At 41.7% G+C, this 21,415-nt stretch overlaps 1 protein-coding gene across 2 annotated transcripts in view; it reads left to right on the top strand.

The window, feature by feature from the left end:
- Positions 1-21,415, top strand: part of kaznb (kazrin, periplakin interacting protein b) — a 198,297-nt gene that overhangs the window by 13,938 nt on the left and 162,944 nt on the right. For both annotated transcript variants that reach the window (XM_088338051.1, XM_088338049.1), the window contains one exon: positions 20,926-21,092. In XM_088338051.1, coding sequence (XP_088194177.1) covers positions 20,926-21,092 — 167 coding nt within the window. The remainder of the gene's footprint in view (positions 1-20,925; positions 21,093-21,415) is intronic.

Below are 21,415 nucleotides of genomic sequence, written 5' to 3'. Positions count from 1 at the left end.
TCCTGCTTCAGCGGCTCCGCCCATGGTCGCTTATCCAATCAGAAGGCGTGTGGTGGGTAAAGTCAGGCACAGAAAGCAGGATAGGGGAAGACTCAGTGTCTTGTGTTTCAATCAAAAAATATGCCAATTCCGATATCCATTAAAGACCAAAATATCAGTGCCGATAATGGGTCCATCCCTTGTATCAATTTTTTCCACGTTTTGTCTTGTTTGCCTGTTCTATTTAACCTCATCCATCCATCCATCCATTATCTGCACCGCTTATCCTCAGTAGGGTCGCGGGGGTGCTGGAGCCCTAGGGTGTTTTAATTCAGGGTCCGACACTGCGACTTGATTGTATCCCTAAAAAGTTGAAATCTACGTTGTACTATGCTTTTGGTCCATTAGCACAAGATTGAATCATTCGATGGGAAATACCATGGTGACACATTCCATTTCTGCGGAAAAATGATACGGAACGGAGGCTACTGCGGTAAACTGGTTCGATTTGCCGTTTCTTGATATTCGGTGCATACTGAATTATAACAATAATTGGCAAACTTGTTTTTTCCCATATAGTTTTCCTTCAACACCATTCACAGTACAAGGATCCTGTAACCACGGTTGTAGAGCACCACTTCTTGTGGTGTGTCTTGGGAAAAAACAGCCTTAGGGAGCCCATTTCTTTCCCAACTGTTTTTGAGGTATTGATTTGCTGCCCCACATTACCAGTAGCAGGAGAATCTTCCTGATCTGACTCAGATACAGGATCTTCATTATCTGGTCACCGTTGTTTTTCAGTGTGAAGTGCCATCCTGCTCCTCAGAGATGAGCTTGACCTATCCATGAGTGGGCAGCAGTGTGTGACAATAAATTGTAAATGGTCTGCATTTATACAGCGCTTTTCAGGTCAATGACCTCTCAAAGCGCTTTACAATGTGCTTCACACTTACCTATTCACACACGCTCACACACTAATACTGATACTACATCTTGAAAAACGCTGTGCACATTTTGAAATACATCAAACTACACCACTGTACTTAGTACAGGAAAACACACTGGTTGAAATGTATGCAATAAGTAAAATCTGCAAAGAAATTCATTCATTTATGAAATACTCTATTATATATCAAAATCAAATAACAATAACTGTACTTTTTTTTTTTACATATAACTTCTGTACTGTCAAATTATATATAGTATGTATTTACAGTGAAGAAAATAAGTATTTGACAACAAGCTATTTTGCTATTTCTCCCACTTCAAAATCCTGGAGGGGTCCGAAATTTTAATCGTAGGTGGATGTCCACTGTGAGAGAGATAAACTAAAAAGAAAAATCCAGAAATCACAATCCATGATTTTTTTTAACAATTTGTGTGATACGGCTGCAGATAAGTATTTGAACACATCTGTATCATCTAGAATTCTGACCCTGAAAGACCTACTAGCCCCCCGTGGCCCCCCAAAAATGGATTTGATGTGAGCAGCGCAAAGGTTTTGTCAAAGATGCTTGTCTTTGAAGTCTGAGTCTTTTTGTTGAGCTGCACGCTAATGGACGCAGGACTCAGACTGGATTATTTTCTAAACTATCTTTTGACATGCAAAAAAACACGTATTCAGGGGTCTTAAACTTGCAGCCCTGGGGCCATACGCAGCCGATGTGACGATAGTGTGAAGCCCCGTCCTAAGGAGTTAGGAGGGCTCAAAATCGGGAACAATTCTTTCACAATCGCAGCCACAGGAATAAAAACAAAAATATGATCCGGCAAAAGGCGAGATCCGTCTGAACTGAGTTTTAAATGCGGTATTTGAAAGTCGGTGTACTTAACCCCCATGAAAGCATGAAATGGAGCAAAACTGACGGAGAGAGAGCGAAAGAGATAGGGATAGATAGATAGAAAGACAGAGAGCGAGAAAAAGAAAGACAGAGAAAGAGAGATGGACAGAGACCCAAAAAGAGAGACACACAGAGAGAAAGAGATAGGGATAGAGCAAGAGAGAGAGCGAGAGAGAGAGAGAGAGGGAGAGAGAGAGGGGGGGGGGGATGGAGATAAATATAGAACGATAAAAGGCAGATAGTGAGAGATAAAGACAAAAGAACAGACAAGGACAGAAAGACAGAGACGGACACAAAAAGAGAGGTGCGGAGAAAGAAAAAAGAGACTGATAAAGAACCAGAGTGAGAAAGAGAGAGAAAAAGAAAGTAAGAGAGAGAGAGTGAAAGAGAGAGAAAGAGGGAGAGGGGGGGAGAGGGGGAGCGAGAGAGAGAGAGAGGGAGAGAGAGAGAGAGCGATAGGGAGAAAATGAGCAAGAAATAAAGACAGAGACGGACACAAAAAGAGATAGATACAGAGAAAGAAAGAGAGGGACAGAAAAAGATACAGAGTGAGAGAGAGAGAGAGAGAGAAAGAGAGACTGAGACAGAGAGAGAGAGAAAGACGGATATTTTTGGGTGTGGGAAATGAATTCATAGAATCTAGAATAGTGGATTGTTCTATGCGACGCAGCCCCACTTAGCCTGGAACCTAACTCGGGTCCCCATCCCCAAATCAAGAGACCCCAGTAGTCGACATTCCCTTTGATGTCATTCCTTCAACATCCACGAGGTGGCATTAAAGTTCCTGATGTGCAGGGCCAGTGCATTTCATCGGAGTCATTTCTGTCATTCTATCTCAGAGTCAGAATTTTAGAATCATCGTGAATCACGTAGGTGGTCATCAAAGAGAGTCGGAGTGGGAATTGAACAATGGCAACGGGACATAAACAACATTTACGGACGAATAAATTCCTGGCTAAACGGGAGCAAAACATGACGTCACGAGATCTAGTGACGGGAGCAGTGTTTCCTCTCTCTCAAGTTCGAGAAAGTTGCGCTCTTAAACAGAAAAAAACCCTCCAATCCATCCATCCATTATCCGTACCACTTATCCTCAGAAAAAAAGAGGGGTTGCATTGTAAAAAAAATACTTCTATTACAAATCCTTCAGAATACAAGAGAGTCAAACAAAAATACAAATACTGTATGAAAATGTCATCAAAAGAACTAAAATACCATCCATAGCATATTTTCAAATGACATTTTTGTCGAGGGATGGGCACCACCAGGCTGTACTTGCCCAAGACACACCAAAGAAAAGGGTGCCTCTAAGACCCTAGTGCTCAAGGCATCCCGCCAACCACCCAACTAATGCAAAAAGAAAGTCAATCGTCTCTTATTGGTTTTGTTTTCATAGTGACAACAGATTTACAGGTTTTTGTTCAGGAACAGCAACATTTTTACATTCTTGGTTGCAGCTCGTTCCTCTCTGCAAGGTGAAATTGGTCGATGTGTTTATTTAAATGTGTGGTGTGGCCACACAACTTTACTACACAAATATAACGTGGCACTGTCCTTTTCTGTAGTCGGAAAAAAGTCCACACCGCGTCGCGCTTCCTGTTAGCATCTGTTGTTTGTAGCTTCTGATATGGAGGCGCGTTAATGTATTTTGCACAACAGATTTGCAGGTTTTTGTTCAGTAACAGCAGCATGTTTACATTGTTGGTTGCATTTCATTGTTCTCTGCAAGATAAAATTGGTTTACGTGTTCATGTAAATGTGTGGTGTTGCTACAGTAGCAGACAACTTTACTACATAAATATCACCTGGCATTGTCCTTTTCTGTAGTTGGAAAAAAAGTACACACCGCGTCATGCTTCCTGTTTGCAGCTTCTGATAGGGAGGCGCATTAATATATTTTGCAGAACAGATTTACAGGTTTTTGTTCAGTAACAGCAGCATGTTTACATTGTGGCTTGCATTTCATTGTTCTCTGCAGGATAAAATTGATTCACGTGTTCATGTAAATGTGTGGTGTTGCCACAGTAGCAAACAACTTTACTACACAAATATCACCTAGCATTGTCCTTTTACTGTTGTTGGGAAAAAAGTCCACACTGCGTCGCGCTTCCTGTTTGCATCAGTCATTTTTCACTTCTGATATGGAGGCGCGTTAATATATTTTGACCTCTTTTCTGCCTGACAGGCAGGATGCAGCAGCAGGCCAGGTAGGTGTAGGTGCTAAAAGGGTGCCCGTCAGTCACGCATCCATAAATTTAGAGAGTGGCTGAGGGTGCAGGTTGAGTGAGAAAAGAGCTGCACTATCTACATAGAAATGCGGCGCTTTGAGGAAAATGGCGGTGGCGTGGCGTATCGATTCCAGGATAATAGTATCGATCCGATCTGAGTACTCAGTATCAATCAATATTTTCGATATTTGGATAGATCCGCTCACCTTTAATGATCACAACTAAAAGGCTACACAAGGTAAGTTATCCTTCACTACGGCTGTAGCTCAGGCGGTAGAGCCCTCGTCTTGAGGTGGCAGGTTCGATTCCTCCGTGTTGTACGTCGAAGTGTGAAGACACTGAATCCCCAATGTCCCTGATAAGCAGGTAGTTGCCTTGCATGGCTGACGCTGCTATCGGTGTGTGAACGAATGTGTGAATGGGTAGGTGTGAAGCACATTGCATCGGGAGGTCTTCGGTGACTTGAAAGGCACTATATAAATACAGACCACTTACATTTACTCAGTGTGTTAAACTCATGAGAAAAAGTTAGCGGACACCAGGGCAGACAACTCTGAAAACTTGCCTGCCCAGCCATAAAGTTTCCTGCCCCATTTTTTCACAACTTGAAACACATTAGGACAACTAATCGCAAAAAAAAACATTTAAGTATTAAGGATTTATAATCAGAACAACACTTTCAAATTAAGTTTATTATAAATCTACTTAGTATATTCATTGCATGTATATGACATTGCTGTTTTCCATCTGCCATGAGTATGTACCTGTATTTCCTCATATTCATTCATTCTCCCTACGATGCTTTTAATGTACGATTACGTTTTGTAGCGTCATATATTTTCTCCGCTTCTTTTGAACCTTTTTTCTGGGGATGAGGCTTTGGCTTGATTCCTAACCACTTCTCCATTTTTCTTGCGTTCTCTATGCTTTTACTTTGAAAAATGATATGCAAAATAAAAAAGTTGTGAGCCACCCGACGCTAAAGATGCACGCCTCGGGCGTACAGCAGACATTATTTTAGAAACTGATTTGCTACAAAATGCAGTCAGTTTGTGTGCATGTGTATTTGTTTACATCTGCAAGCAATTATGTGCCGTTTCCACATCAACCGAAGCCACAATATCGCACGAACATTTTTTGGGGCTTCATTAGGAAAGGATTAGCAAAAGTTGGAGCTAGACGCATCTTGTTTAAGATTCAGATTTATGATTCATGCATTTCTCGAATCTAGTTAAGTCAGCCACCGGAGGTTTCCTTCCCTTCCCCACCCTCCTGTGGTTTCTAACTTGGCTTGCGCATATGTATATTTTTTAATGAGCAGCATAGAAGTTACCACCAATTTTAATCCCAGTTACAGGAAGAAGAGTTGGAGGAGAAATATGGAGCTCCATTTTTTGTTGTTTGACCCAAAGGTTTTCATGTTCATTTCTAAAGTCAGGTTTATCTAAACCAAGCTCCAGGTTGACGAATTCAACCTGGGTCGGATAACAAACTTTTTAATTAAGTTATTGGAGTTTTTGTGAATTTTTGAGTGTAATAGAACATTGGTTTTATGACAAAAATGATTCACATGATGATTTTTTTTTTACTGGCTAAGTTGCTCCCGACCCAGCATTTTAGAGCAGGCACAAGACTGCTTACTGTTTTCCAGTAGAAGACCAAAAAAAAACTGCAAACTAAATTTATACATATGTTTTTTTTTCTGCAGGATGACCTTGTTATATGTCATTTATCAGCTGCCCATGTATAAATTCCCCTTGTTTTAAAACGATCTATTCTACCCTTTTGTCTTGTGCTGTACAAATGCACCCAAGCAATATATCAGTTTTTTTTTTATTGAACAGAGAATATTGGCGCAATCGGACCAAAGCGCAGTAAAGTGAGGTGAGGGAAGTGATTGATACAACAGGAGAATTGAACCTGTGTATGTGTGTGCTTGGGTCTGTTACTGTCCAATGGTAGATCTATTGTTTCTTAGAGAGCTGCAGCTATATGTGTCATACATATGTGTGTGTATATATATATATATATATATATATATATATATATATATATATATATATATATATATATATATATATATATATATATATATATATATATATATATATATATATATATATATATATATATATATATATATATACATTTCGAAATCCATCCATTATCTGCGTCGCTTATCCGCATCAGGGTCGCTGGGGTGCTGGAGCTTATCCCAGCAATCTTCGGGCAGTGGTTGTTGTCGGAGATGGGCAAGACACTTTTCCTTTTCACAAATAAAATGTGAAAATTTGGGTTTATTTTGGGCTCGGTCCCTTAAAACAAGTGAATTTGTCATGTTTGGGCTGGTCTGGGCTTTTAAACCTGCGGGCAGGTCGGGTTGGATTTTTTTTTAGGTCTGATCTTACCACTACTACTCACCCACCTACCTAGCCAACCTACATATTAACCCACCTACCTTGCCAACCGTCCTTACTTCCTTCGTTATTTCCCTCTTTCCTTCCTTCTTTTTGTTCATAGCTCCCATATTTCGCGATTTCTTTCTTCCTTAATTTCTGTCATTCTATACCCTATTTCTTCATTCTTTTCGTTGCTTCCATTCCCACATTTCTTTCCTGATTTCCTTCCTTTGTACCTCCCATATTTCATGATTTCTTTCTTCCCTAACTTCTGTCATTCTCTACTCTGTTTCTTACTTCATTTCCTTCCTTCCATTCCCTCATTTTTTTTCTTAATTTCCTTCCTTCCTTCCTTCCTTCTTTCCTTCCTTCCTTCCTTCCTTCCTTCCTTCCTTCCTTCCTTCCTTCCTTCCTTCCTTCCTTCCTTCCTTGCTTCCTTGCTTCCTTCCTTCCTTCCTTCCTTCCTTCCTTCCTTCCCTTTCACCTTCCTTCTTTTCATTCATCCATCCTACCCTATCCATCCTTTTTTTCTTCCTTAATTTCTGTCATGATATACCCTATTTCTTCCTTACTTTCGTTCCTTCCATTTGTTTCTTGATTTCCTTCCTTCCTTCCATCCTTCCTCGCTCCCATATTTTATGTTTTTTTTTCTTCCTTAACTTCTGTCATTCTCTACCCTGTTTCTTCCTTCCTTTCCTGCCTTCCATTCACTCATTTGTTTCTTAATTTCCTTCCTTCCTCTCATATTTCATGATTTCTTTCTTCCCTAATTTCTGTCATTCTATACCCTATTTCTTCCATACTTTCCTTCCATTCCCTCATTTGTTTCTTAGTTTCCTTCCTTCCTTCCTTTTATTCTTCCCTCCATCCTTCCTTTTTTTCCTTCATCTGTCCCATATTCAATTATTTCTTTCTTCTTTAATTTCTGTCATTCTGTATCCTATTTTTCCTCCCTTTCGTTCCTTCCATTCCCTCAATAGTTACTTAATTTCCTTCCCTCCTTCCTTCCTTCCCTCCTTCCTTTTTTCCTTCCTCGTTCATCCCTCCCATATTTCGTAATTTCTTTATTTCTGTCATTCTCTACCCTATTTCTTCCTTCCTTTCTTTCCTTTCCTTCCCTCCAATCCCTCATTTATTTCTCTAATTTCCTTCCTTCCTTCCTTTCCTGTAAAGAACATACATTTGTATTAATGTCCATCAAAGCTATGGCTCAAGGACATTTCTAACAGCTGCCATTCCATGTCGAATTACTCTCTGGGTAAACCTGCTGTATCAAATATTCAGATTATTTTCTACCCTTCCAATAAAAAAAGGAAAAACTCTCCACCACTGACTGTAACAACTTGAAACTGACAAAAGTGACGAGTCCAATTACTCAAAAGGATTTGTCTAATTGGAGCCACATGCTGCTAATGCTGCTCCAAATTTTAGCCACGATGCGCTATAGCGACTCTAGCCTAATTGATCCATTCAAACCCCCTGCCCGCATGAAATCTTCCCAAAAAATCCATTTTTTAGCATGTGACAGTTCAAGGTGGTGTTATTGCTCCGGCTAAATCCAGCGAGAAACTCATTCGGCCTCGCTAATACGGCGCGGGGGTATTTATCCTGGCACCGGCGTCTTGGAAAGAAAACCCGGCGCTCTGGTGTGCGATTGCCTCATATTGTTCATTCTCACTCTTCTGGACCTTTGGGCTTCAAAAATGGAGCTTTTGGAATCTCGTCAAATTGCCTTGGCAGAGGCTGCCCGACACAGAATTGAAGCACACTGAGGCGAAGAGACTTTTTTCCAACGCAGTTTTTCAGTCGGGCGGCGTAATGGCGGGTGTCGAGGTCGGAATACTCCCATTTGATCATACTTTGTTTTCATAAAAACGGTCTTTTGCTTCTCCCGGAGACGGATACACGCTCAGATGCCTCATTAGAGCTTGTTGATTTAACTTTGCTCCCGTGGGTTTCTACAAAGAATGTAATAGCTGGTTCCCATTTCACGTCACATATTGCTTCTATCTTTTTGCAGCTGGAGATTTATTTTATTCTATATGACACAAAAGCATACCTGTCGCGCTCGAGGGCTCCATGCCCTTACAAAATGTCGTATTTTCCCTTCCAAAAATACAAAATAATCTTACACCATATTTTTTTTACAATCGTGTTTATTTATGTAGTTTAACATGTTAAATTGTTCATGTGTTTTGTTATATCATATATATTGTTAATTAACATTTTGTTGTGAATGAGGTTTATTATAAAAAAAGTTCAAAAATTGAGTAGCTTGGACGTTCACTGTAGAAGGAAAAAATACATGCAAATATAATTAAGTAGAATACTACATTTTCTTATTCAAATTATTCATTCATTTTCCGCATTAAATTATTGTTGGTAATACACTGATTAAAGGGATAACCACAAACCTGTCTTTTTTCATTCTCTCCTTTATACAACATAATAGTTCATAATGTAATGCATCAAAGCAAGTGAGCCGTTTGAGAGCCGGCTCTCTTTAACGAGTTGAGCCGAAAAAGCCGGTTCTCTAAAAAGAGACGGACTTCCTTTCACTACACAACTCAAACTCATTTGACTTGATTGATTTGCTGTTTCGCGATAGTTGGTGTATACAGGATGGTACCCATCATTGACAAATTTGCGTTTTTCCGTACAGATTTTCTGTATAAACACACTTTGTACGGGAAAAACGTACAGGTTGACAGGTATGACAGTGTTATAAATAACGCTCACACTTTTTTGTAGAATTACTAAAGTAATTTTTATGTAGTATATCCATCGTAGTATTTTTTTCGAGCATATCTGTAGTACTTTTGTTGTCATGATTACCGATGCGAGGCACCTGAGCCTGTTCGGACGCTGATTGGTTACCTGTCACTGTAGAAGGAAAAAATACATGCAAATATAATTAAGTAGAATAATACATTTTCTTATTCAAATTATTAATTCATTTTCTGCATTCAATTATTGTTGGTAATATACTGTCACGAAGCGTGGTGGCGTGGAAGGTGACCGGACCAGAACGGAGGCAGGAGGCATGAAGGGAGAACTCAAATGCGTTGACGATCCATAGGTTTTATTTAATAAAATAAAAGTCGCCCAATACTCCGAGGCAAAACAGAACAATACAGAGTTCCTCCGGCACGAACTCAACAGGACAAGGCATAACAGACTAAAACAGGACAAGGCATAACAGACCGGGATTGTGAATAATGAGTAATGAACCAGCAACCGCAGAGCCCACCATGCAGCCTTAAATACAGACCCACCATTAGTGGAAATGCTTTCAGCTGTTGCCCATGGGGCGGGGCAGACTGGTCACCAAGGCGACCGTGACAGAGCCCCCCTCTTAAGGGACAGCTCCCGAGGTCCCAAAAAAGAAAAAATTACAACCTCACGCCCCGGAATGGTTCGACGCTCACGATTGGGGCAACCCCGCTCCCTCCTCCGAACACGCAGGAACGGGGAGAGGCAGGCGCCATCTGCGTCGGGCGGATCGGAATCGGCGCCCGGCAGGCGGGGTCTGGTGGCCAACTGGACAGGGGATGACAGACAGGCAGAACCGACGAGAACAGGACAGATAAACAGGACAGGCAAAATCAGGACAGATAAACAGGACAGGCCGATGCAGAAGAGTCGCACTCAGGACAGGCCGATGCAGAAGAGTCGCACTCAGGACAGGCCGATGCAGAAGAGTCGCACTCAGGTCAGGCCGATGCAGAAGAGTCGCACTCTGGGGGTTCAGGTTCAGAAGAGTCAGAATCAGGGGGTTCAGGTTCAGAAGAGTCAGACTCAGGGGGGATCAGATTCAGAAGAGTCAGACTCAGGGGGGAACAGGTTCAGAACAGTCAGACTCAGGGGGGAACAGATTCAGAACAGACAAGACAGGACAGGAAAGACTGAACAAAATCAGTAAAGGGAGACTCAAGGCAGGCATGGGAGTCGAACAGGCAGGCATGGGAGTCGAACAGGCAGGCATGGGAGTCGAACAGGCAGGCATGGGAGTCGAACAGGCAGGCATGGGAGTCGAACAGGCAGGCATGGGAGTCGAACAGGCAGGCTTGGGAGTCGAACAGGCAGGCTTGGGAGTCGAACAGGCAGGCTTGGGAGTCGAACAGGCAGGCTTGGGAGTCGGAGTCGGCCCGACGGGCAGCGGAGTCGGAGTTGGCCCGACGGGCAGCGGAGTCGGAGTCGGACTTGCACGCAGGGGAGAGGGAATAGCAGGCAATCGGCACGGGAGTCGGGCAGGCAGGCGTCAATTCTTCCTGGGACCCCATTCGAGGCACAGCAAGGGCCACGACGGGCGGGGCCGTGGTTCGAACGGGCAGGGAAGGCCAACTCAGTAGGCGCCTGCCAAACTGCGCACTCCAGCTCTCCCCAAGTCGCGCTGGGATCGTTCGCTGAGTTCAATTGTTGGCGGGTTCATTCTGTCACGCATTGGCGTGGTGGCGTGGAAGGTGACCGGACCAGAACGGAGGCAGGAGGCATGAAGGGAGAACTCAAATGCGTTGACGATCCATAGGTTTTATTTAATAAAATAAAAGTCGCCCAATACTCCGAGGCAAAACAGAACAATACAGAGTTCCTCCGGCACGAACTCAACAGGACAAGGCATAACAGACTAAACAGGACAAGGCATAACAGACCGGGATTGTGAATAATGAGTAATGAACCAGCAACCGCAGAGCCCACCATGCAGCCTTAAATACAGACCCACCATCAGTGGAAATGCTTTCAGCTGTTGCCCAGGGGGCGGGGCAGACTGGTCACCAAGGCGACCGTGACATATACTGGTTAAAGGAATAACCATACACCCGTCTTTTTTCATTTTCTCCTTTTATACTTCCTTTTTTCCTCAACTTCTTTATACAACATAATCATTCGTAATATGATGCATCACAGCAAGTGAGCCGTTTAAGAGCCGGCTCTCTTTAATGAGTTAAGCCGAAAAATCCGGTTTACTAAAAAGAGACGGACTTCCTTTCACTACACAACTACCATGGAATGATGCATGATGGAAAATCCCCAGGCGGCAGAGGCATGCGCGCATTAGCATCAAACCGCTCGCTTCGTTTCCAATGAAAAAAACGAGATAGAGGCTACCGCGGCGAACTCGTTTGACTTGATTGATTTGCCGTTTCGTGTTAGTCGGTGTATACCGGATGGTACCCATCATTGACAAATTTGCGTTTTTCCATACAGATTTGCCTGTATGTCGTACACGTCTTAATAAACATACTTTGCACGGCAAAAAGGTAGAGGTTGACAGGTATGTAATCCTCTACTATTTTTTTAATTTTCAGAATGAAAGCAGAATAATATACGATGTCCCTATTTTCAAGCACTATATTTGATATTTAGTTTTGTCGTTATCGTGTAGTATTTTTGGTATATTTTGGAGTATTTTGGAGTAAACACAAAGTGACAATAGGAACCGAAACAGTGAATCAATCTTGGGGGCCCCCTAGTGGTTGCGTTTCCCTAAGCAGCCGCTTACCTCGTCAGGTCTCCTTGGCACCTCCCACTCCGTATCGACCCGGCCAGATGCGCCCACCTTGTAAAACGTTATCGGCAAAATTGGAATTCAGTTGTTCAGCCTCTTGTCATAAACATTTTATCTTCTTTTATCCTTGGCTGATTTGAAGCCTGCTTGCTGCGGGGCTCTTGCGCCCCTCGTAAAAAAATAAAAATAAAAAAAAGAATCTTTGCTGAAATACAAGGCTGCTCTTAAATCTTTGATGCTTCTGAAGAAAAGTTAACCTTGGCTGGAGTTTTTTGTCAGTCCAGAGCTGCTAATTTGTTGTTGGGTGTAGCCGGATGCTGTTTAAGGCCCCGCCACCACTAGGGGCGCCCCAAGAGTGGCTCAGTTTTTGGTTCCCACTTTCACTTTTTGTGTCCAATCAAAAATACTTCTGCAGAAATGCAACAAAAATACTACACAATAAATAAAAAAATAAATATCAAATATAGTGCTTCAAAACAGGCACCTCATATATTATTTTGCTTTCATTCTGAAAATGATAAAATAGTATAGAATTACTACTACAGTAATACTTTATTACAAAATACTACTGCAGCATTATTGACCTAAAAAATACTACCATGTAAATATTACAAAAAAAATCTACAAAAACACTAGTAAAATACTGCCTTGGTAATACATCAACTATACTTCCACTGAAATACTAAAAAAATAGAAATACATAATACTATAATATAAAACACTACTAGAGAAATATTACTACCAAAGTACTTGAGGTTTGCAACAGAAATACTTCAAATGACACCTGTAACGATACTACAAAAATCATCCAATGGAAATATCACAAAAATACTACAAAAATAAAAGTATAGTAAAACTGTACTATATAGATACTACAGATATACTTCAAACATTCTAACGTCCAAAATATAACAGAGATAGTACAAAAATACAAAAAACAAATACTACTGTAATATGACAAAAATACTAAAAATAAATAAACATGACTTGACTTGACTTGAAATCCTAAAACTACTCGGCAGCACGGCAGAGCAGTGGTTAGTGTGTCCACAGCACAGTACTGAGGTCATGAGATCGAACCTTCCTTTGGGGAGTTTGCATGTTCTCCCCGTACTTGCGTGGGTTTCCTCCGGGCACTCCGGTTTGGCTGGTCCAAATTGTCCCTGGGTGTGAATGAGCGAGTGAATCATCTGTTTCTGTGTGCCCTGCGACTGGTTGGGTCCCCTGCCCACTGATAGCTGGGAGGGGCTCCAGCACCCCCGCGACCCTACTGAGGATAAGCGGTGCAGATAATGGATGGATGGATGTTTCAAAACCGATTTGATGAAACTAATCTATTTCAAAAGAAGTATAACATGTCACATGCGCCCCCTGACTCCAAGTAGTGGCCTACCCCTGGAGTAGAACTTGGAAAGAGTTCTAGTAGTTATGCAAATGATCAAGTAAGAGGGGGGCCCCAAATCTAATTTTCCTTAGGGTCCCCTGAAGGTGCGGGCTGGTCCTGGGTGTAGCGTCCCCTTTGAAAGATGGTCAAAACATCACTGATGGTTCATTAATTGTCTAATTAGAATCAGTCGTTCATGAAAAAACATCCGACCACTGTGAGAAATTGTACAAATGAATGAAAGTACTATACCTATGCGGTTTGAGCGCCGGATGTCAACACAAGTTTTGAACCTTCAAAGTGACGTACAATCTGAACATGCACATATATAAACACACAGTAATCATGCTGATATAATCAAAACGGTTCTTAACAGTGTTTAAGCAGATCACAATAACAATTATGATAAATTCCAAATGAGGTCATTTTACATTGGGTCCTTAAGACGGTATAGAAAGATCATATATGTTGCCTTAACCCCTTAATGTTCCGGCAACCCACCGGAACAAATGCGTGTCCGTACAATGTCACCAGTCACTTAAATACGTCATGCCACATATCATTGGAAAGCTTAAACAAATGGGATTTATGATAAATTAGTCGCATCATTGCATAAGCCAGGTTTGAAAGCGTGGGAAATAAGTCGCTGCTTATAGACTGAATTTTACACTACTCATGAATACAGAGAACAAATTCTGATGTCACTGAGGATCATAATATTTCAAAAATTACAACATTTTATTCGTAGACATTGAAATTTTTTATAGTAACATGGCCACAAAAGACTATCGGCGATTATCCCAAGAGTTTACTATACAATTACCGGTACTTACAATGGTCCTCGCTAACCCCTATCATTATTATTATTATTATTCTCATCTCATCTCATTAGCTGCACCGCTTATCCTCAGTAGGGTCGCTGGGGTGCTGGAGCCCATCCCAGCAATCATCGGGCAGTGGGCAGACAACACCCTGAACTGGTTGCCAGCCAATCGCAAGGCACACGGGGACCAGACAACTCACTCGCTCATTCCCACCTAGGGACAATTTGGACCGGCCAATTCACCTGAAATGCATGTTTTTGGAATGTGGGAGGAAACCGGAGTGCCCGGAGTAAACCCACGCAAGCACGGGGAGAACATACAAACTCCGCACAGGAAGTCTGGAGCTGGATTTAAACCCACGCAGGAGGTTCCCATGACTTGAACTGTGCCGCACATGCGCTAACCACTGCGTCGCCGTGCTGCCCTTATTATTATTATTATTATTGTTGTTAATTTATATTATGTTCTTACGGTACATGTGTTACTTGTTTAAACATTCAACCAATCTAATGTGCTGATTTTTTCGCTCATCATTTTTTTTTGCCTTTGGGAGTTTTATGATTTTTAGAGTTCTGCTTTACAACCCCTAGCAAAAAGTATGGAATCACCAGTCTTGGGCCAGCACTCACTCAGACATTTTGTGATGAAGAAAAAACTCAGATTGGCTGCCGACTATGCAAATTGCCAAACGAACCGAAATTCCGATATTTCCAAACTGAACGAAGATTTCAAAATCGGAATAAAGTAAACGTTTGATTCGACAAAAAATCTTTTTCTTTTTTTTTTTTCTTGGAAAAGTTGTCGGCCGCCCGGGCAGAGACATTGTGTAAGTTGTATGCCCGACGTAAAAGATGCACGCTCCGGGCATACGGGCAGACATTATTTCAAACACTGCCATATGTCTTGATAACAGAAAATGCACAACAAGCTAGATGAAGAGAAAATGAAACAAAGTTGGAGTCAATGTATGTGACAAAACTGTGCAAAATCGCCTGTAGAAATGGGATTTTCACTATAGAAAAGCTAAAAGGAAACCGTCGTTGATGCTTAAACACAAAAGAACAAGACTTCGATGAGCTAAGGCAGGGGTCAGGAACCTTTTTGACCCAAAGAGCCATAAAAGCAAAAAATGTTTTAAAAACAAATTGAGAGAGCCACATCATATATTTTCAAAATTGAGACAACTGCCAAACACACTCTAGACAAAAGCTAATTCTTCAGCAAATTTTATTTCACTGTGTGTCATTTGATGATTAAATCAAATGTATGAAATGATAATAATGCCAAATCCTGTGTCCTAAATCAATGTAAATATGCCATTTACAATTTGTCTTCTACCTTCAGTAAAGAGTGTTGAGGCCATTTTTATCCATGAAATTTGTCCTTAATAATGGTTTCGAAACAATGCGCATGCAAAGTTCTTTTGTAAAAATGTCACAAATGACTGCAAACGATAAGCATATCGTCATATTCACTTTCGGTGTAGACAGCACTGAGCGAGAGAGAGAGAAGGAAGTGCCTTGCGCCGTGTGCAGGGATCCGCCCACCTGTACTGCTCACCCAATCAAAGTCGTTTGCCAGCGTTTTTATTTATCAGTTTGAATGGTTTTCTTATCGAACTTCTGCATTAAGTTGCTTCGGCTTTATATGGACCAAAATCGGGATGAAATCACTTGACTTTGGAACGCCACAGAAAGATGTGCAATAGTTACATTTTATTTCGGAGCCATACGTACTCATGAAAAGAGCCATATATGGCTCCCGAGCCATAGGTTCCCTACCCCTGAGCTAAGGAGAGTCAATCATGGACTGTGGATGAGTGGATGAAGGTTGTCTTCAGTAATGAGTCACTAATCTGCATTGTACAAGGGGATGATGCTTCAACTTTTCTTTGGTGCCGTTCCGTTGAGATTTCCAAAGAGCCCTGCCTAAAAAAATCCTCAAAATTCCCACAGTCCTTAATGATATGGACAGAGACAAAGGCACTGGGGGAATCTGCAATAAATGCACAAGTTTACATTGACATTTTGGACAGTTTTCTAATTCCTTCAATTGAAAAAATGTTTGGGGATGATTAATTCATTTTCCAAGCTGACAATGCTTTATGCCACAGAGCAAAAACTATGAAAGCATTCCTTGGAGAAAGATGCATCTAGTCAATGTCATAGCCGACAAATAGCCCAGATCTCAACCCAATTGAAAACCTGTGGTTGAAATTGAAAAAAAATCTTCTCCAGCAAGGCTCCGACCGGCAAAGATGATCCGGCAACTCCAATCAAAGAGAGTTGGCACCAGATTGAAGAATACTGTTTGTCACTCATCAAGTCCATGCCTCAGAGACTGCAACTGTCATAAAAGCCAAAAGTGGTGCAACTAAATACTAGTGATATGTTTTGATTGTTATTTCTTTATCTCTTTTTTTTCCTCAGAATGGAGTGATTCCATATTTATTTCCCTGCGCTTGCTCTATAAAAGTAACATTTACCGACCATTGCGATGTTTTTTTCTTAATTTGTTTTAGGGTTTCTGAATGCTAATATGTCGTACATTGGAAAAACTTTATTAAGTTTTCATGCTTTTATCTGAGTTTGTTCTACAGAATAAAACGTCGGAGTGAGTACTTGTCCAAGACTGATGATACCATACTTTTCGCTAGAAGTTGTAACTAGCGTGATGGCTACATGAGTCCATAACCATCACCTGCGCACTGCAAAGTTTTCGATCTCAAGACACTCACGTAGCTCATCAATAATAAATCGAATAACTGTCAATAAAGGTGATATATGAGCAAAATGGATTGTATTTTGAATGCAGTTCATGAAAGTGAACCTAATGAGGGCGTAGCGTAAACATTTGCTCTCATTAACATGCAACGCACGCCTCCCTGCGGCGAAAACACTGTTCTGATCGTGTTTCGCAAATTGCGGGATTACAACGTAGCCTCATTGATGCGGACCCCGCTGGTGTATTGCTGCTGATTAATCCTCCAAAGCCTCCCTCCCTCGTTTTTTACATCTCAAGACTGTGAAGTTTTTCCATCACAAAGCCTTGTTTTAATGAAGTCATTGATTAGGAAATTGATGTTGCATTTAAGTGCGGTGTGTTTGCTTGCGTTGTAAAGACAATGCTGACAACATTTCTGACGGCGCCGAAAGGCCAACTTTGCACAAGCTCAGTAAGACGAAGTGGCACAAAACGGCGCTGTAACAAGGTATACTGTAATGGCATTATTACGACGGCGGGCCCAGGGAAGAATCATATGACACAAGTGAGTAGATGTGGGTATTTGCTTGGGTAATGTAATTATTGCAATAAGTCCCCAGGTGTCTGAAACTAGATGAGGTACCACAGTAGCTTCACTGACCATATTCTCGTTAGCAAATACACAAAGAGGAAGAAACTACAGTGGTACCTCTTCGTATGAGCTTAATTTGTTCCAGGATCAAGTCGAGTCAAATCAAGTCATGTTTATTTGTGACGCCCTCAATCACAAGGAGTCTCGAAGGGCTGCACAGACCACAGATTATTGCAAACTACAGACTATTACAGATATTGTCAATGTGAAAATACAGGTCCATCATAAGCTATGGAAGAGAAGTGTTTTTTAAGGCTAGATTCCACTGAGGTTGCAGAACGAATCTCAGTTGGCAGAGCATTCCGCAGCACCGCATGGAGAACCCTCTTGAACCTTCAGATTTCTTCTTGGCTCTTGGAATCACTAGTAGACCATTGTTTCAGAGCGAAGGCACCGGACCGTAACATCGGGGGAAATCTATCCTGAAAGATTTGAGGAAGCAAGTCCATGCATGATTTTGTATACTACCAACAGAACCTTAAAATCACATCTTAATATAACAGGGAACCAATGCAGTTCAGCTAAAATCGGGGTAACGTGATCCAACTTTCTCGTCTTAGTTAAAAGACAAACTGCAGCATTTTGTATTTGTGCTCTTGATTTTGGACTTCGGGAGACCAGAGAGTAGTAGTGTTTATTTGTATAGCTCTTAATCACAAGAAGTCTCAAAGGGCGGTCCAGACTACAGACTCTTATGACTGCATCTCCTGATCTGAAACCTACATGAGGGCAAGGATGATAAAATAAAATGATCGGCATTTATATAGCGCTTTTCAAGTCAATGAAGACTTCCCAAAGCGCTTTACAATGTGCTCCACATTTACCCATTCACACACACACACTCACACACCAATAGCGGCCGTGCAGCAATGCAAGGCGCCAACCTGCTTATTGGGGGCATTAGGGGTTCAGTGTCTTGCCCAAGGACATTTCGACATGTAAACTCAAAAACCTCAGCATGATGAAATCAAGAAACCAGTTTGATAGAATTCCTGACGATCCCTCTTAAAGGCAATTTCTGTTTAAAACAAAACAAAATACAGTACATACACACATATATCTCCGTGTGTATGCTGAATTATCAGGGGGAAATATTATAAGAAGAAAATGAAAATATTTGACAATGAGTAGAAGGAAGAACAAACACATTTTGCTGATAGAATAAGGTGCAGGAATTCATGAACCGTGAAGACTAGGTGTAATTGTATTTTTTTTCTACATCTGAATTTTGAAGCCACGTTGTCATATTTTTTTGTATCATTCATTCCATGTTTTGACATAGGAGCTTGTCACCAATTCTGAAGTAAGCTCACATTCGTCCGTAGCTCAAATTGTTTTGTAAGGAGCAAAATTTCCTTGATACGAAATGATTAAAAACTGGGTTTTTACGAGGACGAGTGACAAAGTTCGCATACCAGTTAACTTATACGTTCTTCCTGTATTTTATGATTTTTGATCATTTCAAAATGTGTACGCCGCATAACAATTTTCATAAAGGAAATTTTTGACACGTGCCCCTTTGTGTTGGTAAAGTTTATCATTGCTTAACAAGGCCACCATTAATACAGGAAAGCAATTGACTGAGGTTGACTGGTATGAAATGGAGACTGTTGATGATACATAAGCACTTACTGTACACTTAAAATTAAAGTTACTGTAACTTTAAATGAACGTACACACAAAATATTTTTACGGCACAAATTTCCCCCCACCTGTAGTAGTTTGCATATGCAAACTGAAATAAGATAATGCCGGCGGTGAGCAGTTACGAGCAGTGAGCGGCCTCTAGTGGTAGCCTCTGGGACTGCTCGTGACCTGGAAATTTTTTCGCTTAGCAAGCAAAATTTTTGTTCCAAATAGAACTCGTATATCGACATGTATACATGTTACACGGATCCCTCTCTCACCTGGATAGGGCTAAGGGGGCTGTGAGGATTACATTTTTGGACTTCTCCAGTGCCTTCAATACCATACAGCCTCTCTACTGAGTAGGAAACTGACAGAGATGGGAGTTAACTCACACCTTGTAGAATGGATTACTGACTACCTGACAGGCAGACCCCAGTATGTGAAACAGGGGGGGCTGTACATCGGACACTGTGGTTAGCAGCACAGGATCTCCGCAGGGTACCGTGCTCTCTCCGTTCCTATTCACTCTATATACATCAGACTTTAAGTACAACTCTGAGTCCTGCCATGTGCAAAAGTTTGCCGACGACACTGCGATCGTGGGATGTATCAGAAATGGGCAGGAGGAGGATTACAGGAAATTGATTCAGGACTTTGTCCGATGGAGCGACGCAAACCACTTGCACCTGAACACCACCAAGACCAGGGAGATGGTGGTGGACTTCAGGAGAACCAGAACTCACCCGGTTCCTGTAACCATCAAAGGAGAATGTGTAGAATTTGTCCAGACCTACAAATACCTGGGTGTGCGGCTGGACAACAAACTGGACTGGACTGCCAACACAGAAGCTATGTAGGAAAGGGCAAAGCCGACTTTACTTCCTCAGAAGGCTGGCCTCCTTCAAAATCTGCAAAAACCTCCTGAAAATATTCTATGAGACAGTTGTGGCAAGCGCCCTCTTCTATGTGACAGCGTGTTGGGGAGGCAGCGTCAAGAAGAAGGATGCCTCTCGTCTCAATAAACTGGCTAGGAAAGCGAGCTCTGTTGTGGGCAAAGAGCTGGACAGCCTAACAACAGTAGCTGAGAGACAGGCACTGGAAAAGCTGCGGTCAATCATGGACAATCCATCGCATCCACTACACAGCATTATCTCCAGACAGAAGAGCAGTTTCAGCGACAGACTGCTGTCACTGTCTTGTACTACGGACAGACTGAAGAGATCTTTTCTTCCTCATGCCATGAGGCTCTTTAACTCTACCCGGCAGAGTAAAAGCCCACAGTAAACCACACCACCTACATTGCATATTACCGAATCTTATTGCAATATGTATTCTGTGTAGCACTATTTAGTTATTCTTTATAACACGCTACAGTGGGCATTTGCACGTCACACTGGGTATCTGTATATTGTATTCTTTTTGCTTTATTATTGTATTGTTCTCAGCGAAGGGATGCTGCTGGAAATGTGAATTTCCCTTCGGGGATGAATAAAGTATCTATCTATCTATCTATCTATCTATCTATCTATCTATCTATCTATCTATCTATCTATCTATCTATCTATCTATCTATCTATCTATCTATCTATCTATCTATCTATCTATCTATCTATCTATCTATCTATCTATCTATCTATCTATCTATCTATCTATCTATCTATCTATCTATCTATCTATCTATCTATCTATCTATCTATCCATCTATCTATTCTTTGGTTTGGAGGTGTTTTTATGAAGCGGAACCACCATAGGTGACTTTTGATTTTCTGGTACGCAGCTGTCCAGTCGCTCAACAACCTCAACGACCAGATCGCCCAGTTCCTGGTGAGTCAGCCATGGATGATCAGCGGCAATGAGGGCAACTTCCCGAGCGGGAGGGAGATTGAGGGCGACTCTTTGAACAAGTCCATGACCCTAATGAGGCACCTTCTCATGGATGCGCAGGTAAAAACAAATATTTCATTGTTTTCGGCGTACAGTAATCCCTCCCTGTATCGCAGTTTCGCTACCTCATGGATATCAATAACGGTTTACAGTACTCTATCCATCCATCCATTTCCTGCACCGCTCATCCTCTCTAGGGTTGCTGGAGGTATCTTCGGGCAGTGAGAAGGGGGCACTCTGAACTGGTTGCCAGCCAGTCACAGGGTAGACAGAGACAGTCAGTCTCACACTCACTCACCTAGGGACAATGTGGAGTCACCAATCAACATTTTAGGAAGTGGCCTGAGGAAACCCAAGACAGGCACGAGGCAAACGTGCGGTAG

Source organism: Urocampus carinirostris, chromosome 6 (genome assembly GCF_059441175.1).
Source record: "Urocampus carinirostris isolate Australia breed hairy pipefish chromosome 6, RoL_Ucar_1.0, whole genome shotgun sequence".
Taxonomy (NCBI): Eukaryota; Metazoa; Chordata; class Actinopteri; order Syngnathiformes; family Syngnathidae; genus Urocampus; species Urocampus carinirostris.
The sequence above is the reverse complement of the archived record's forward strand: the minus strand, read 5'-3'. Positions and strand labels throughout refer to the sequence as shown.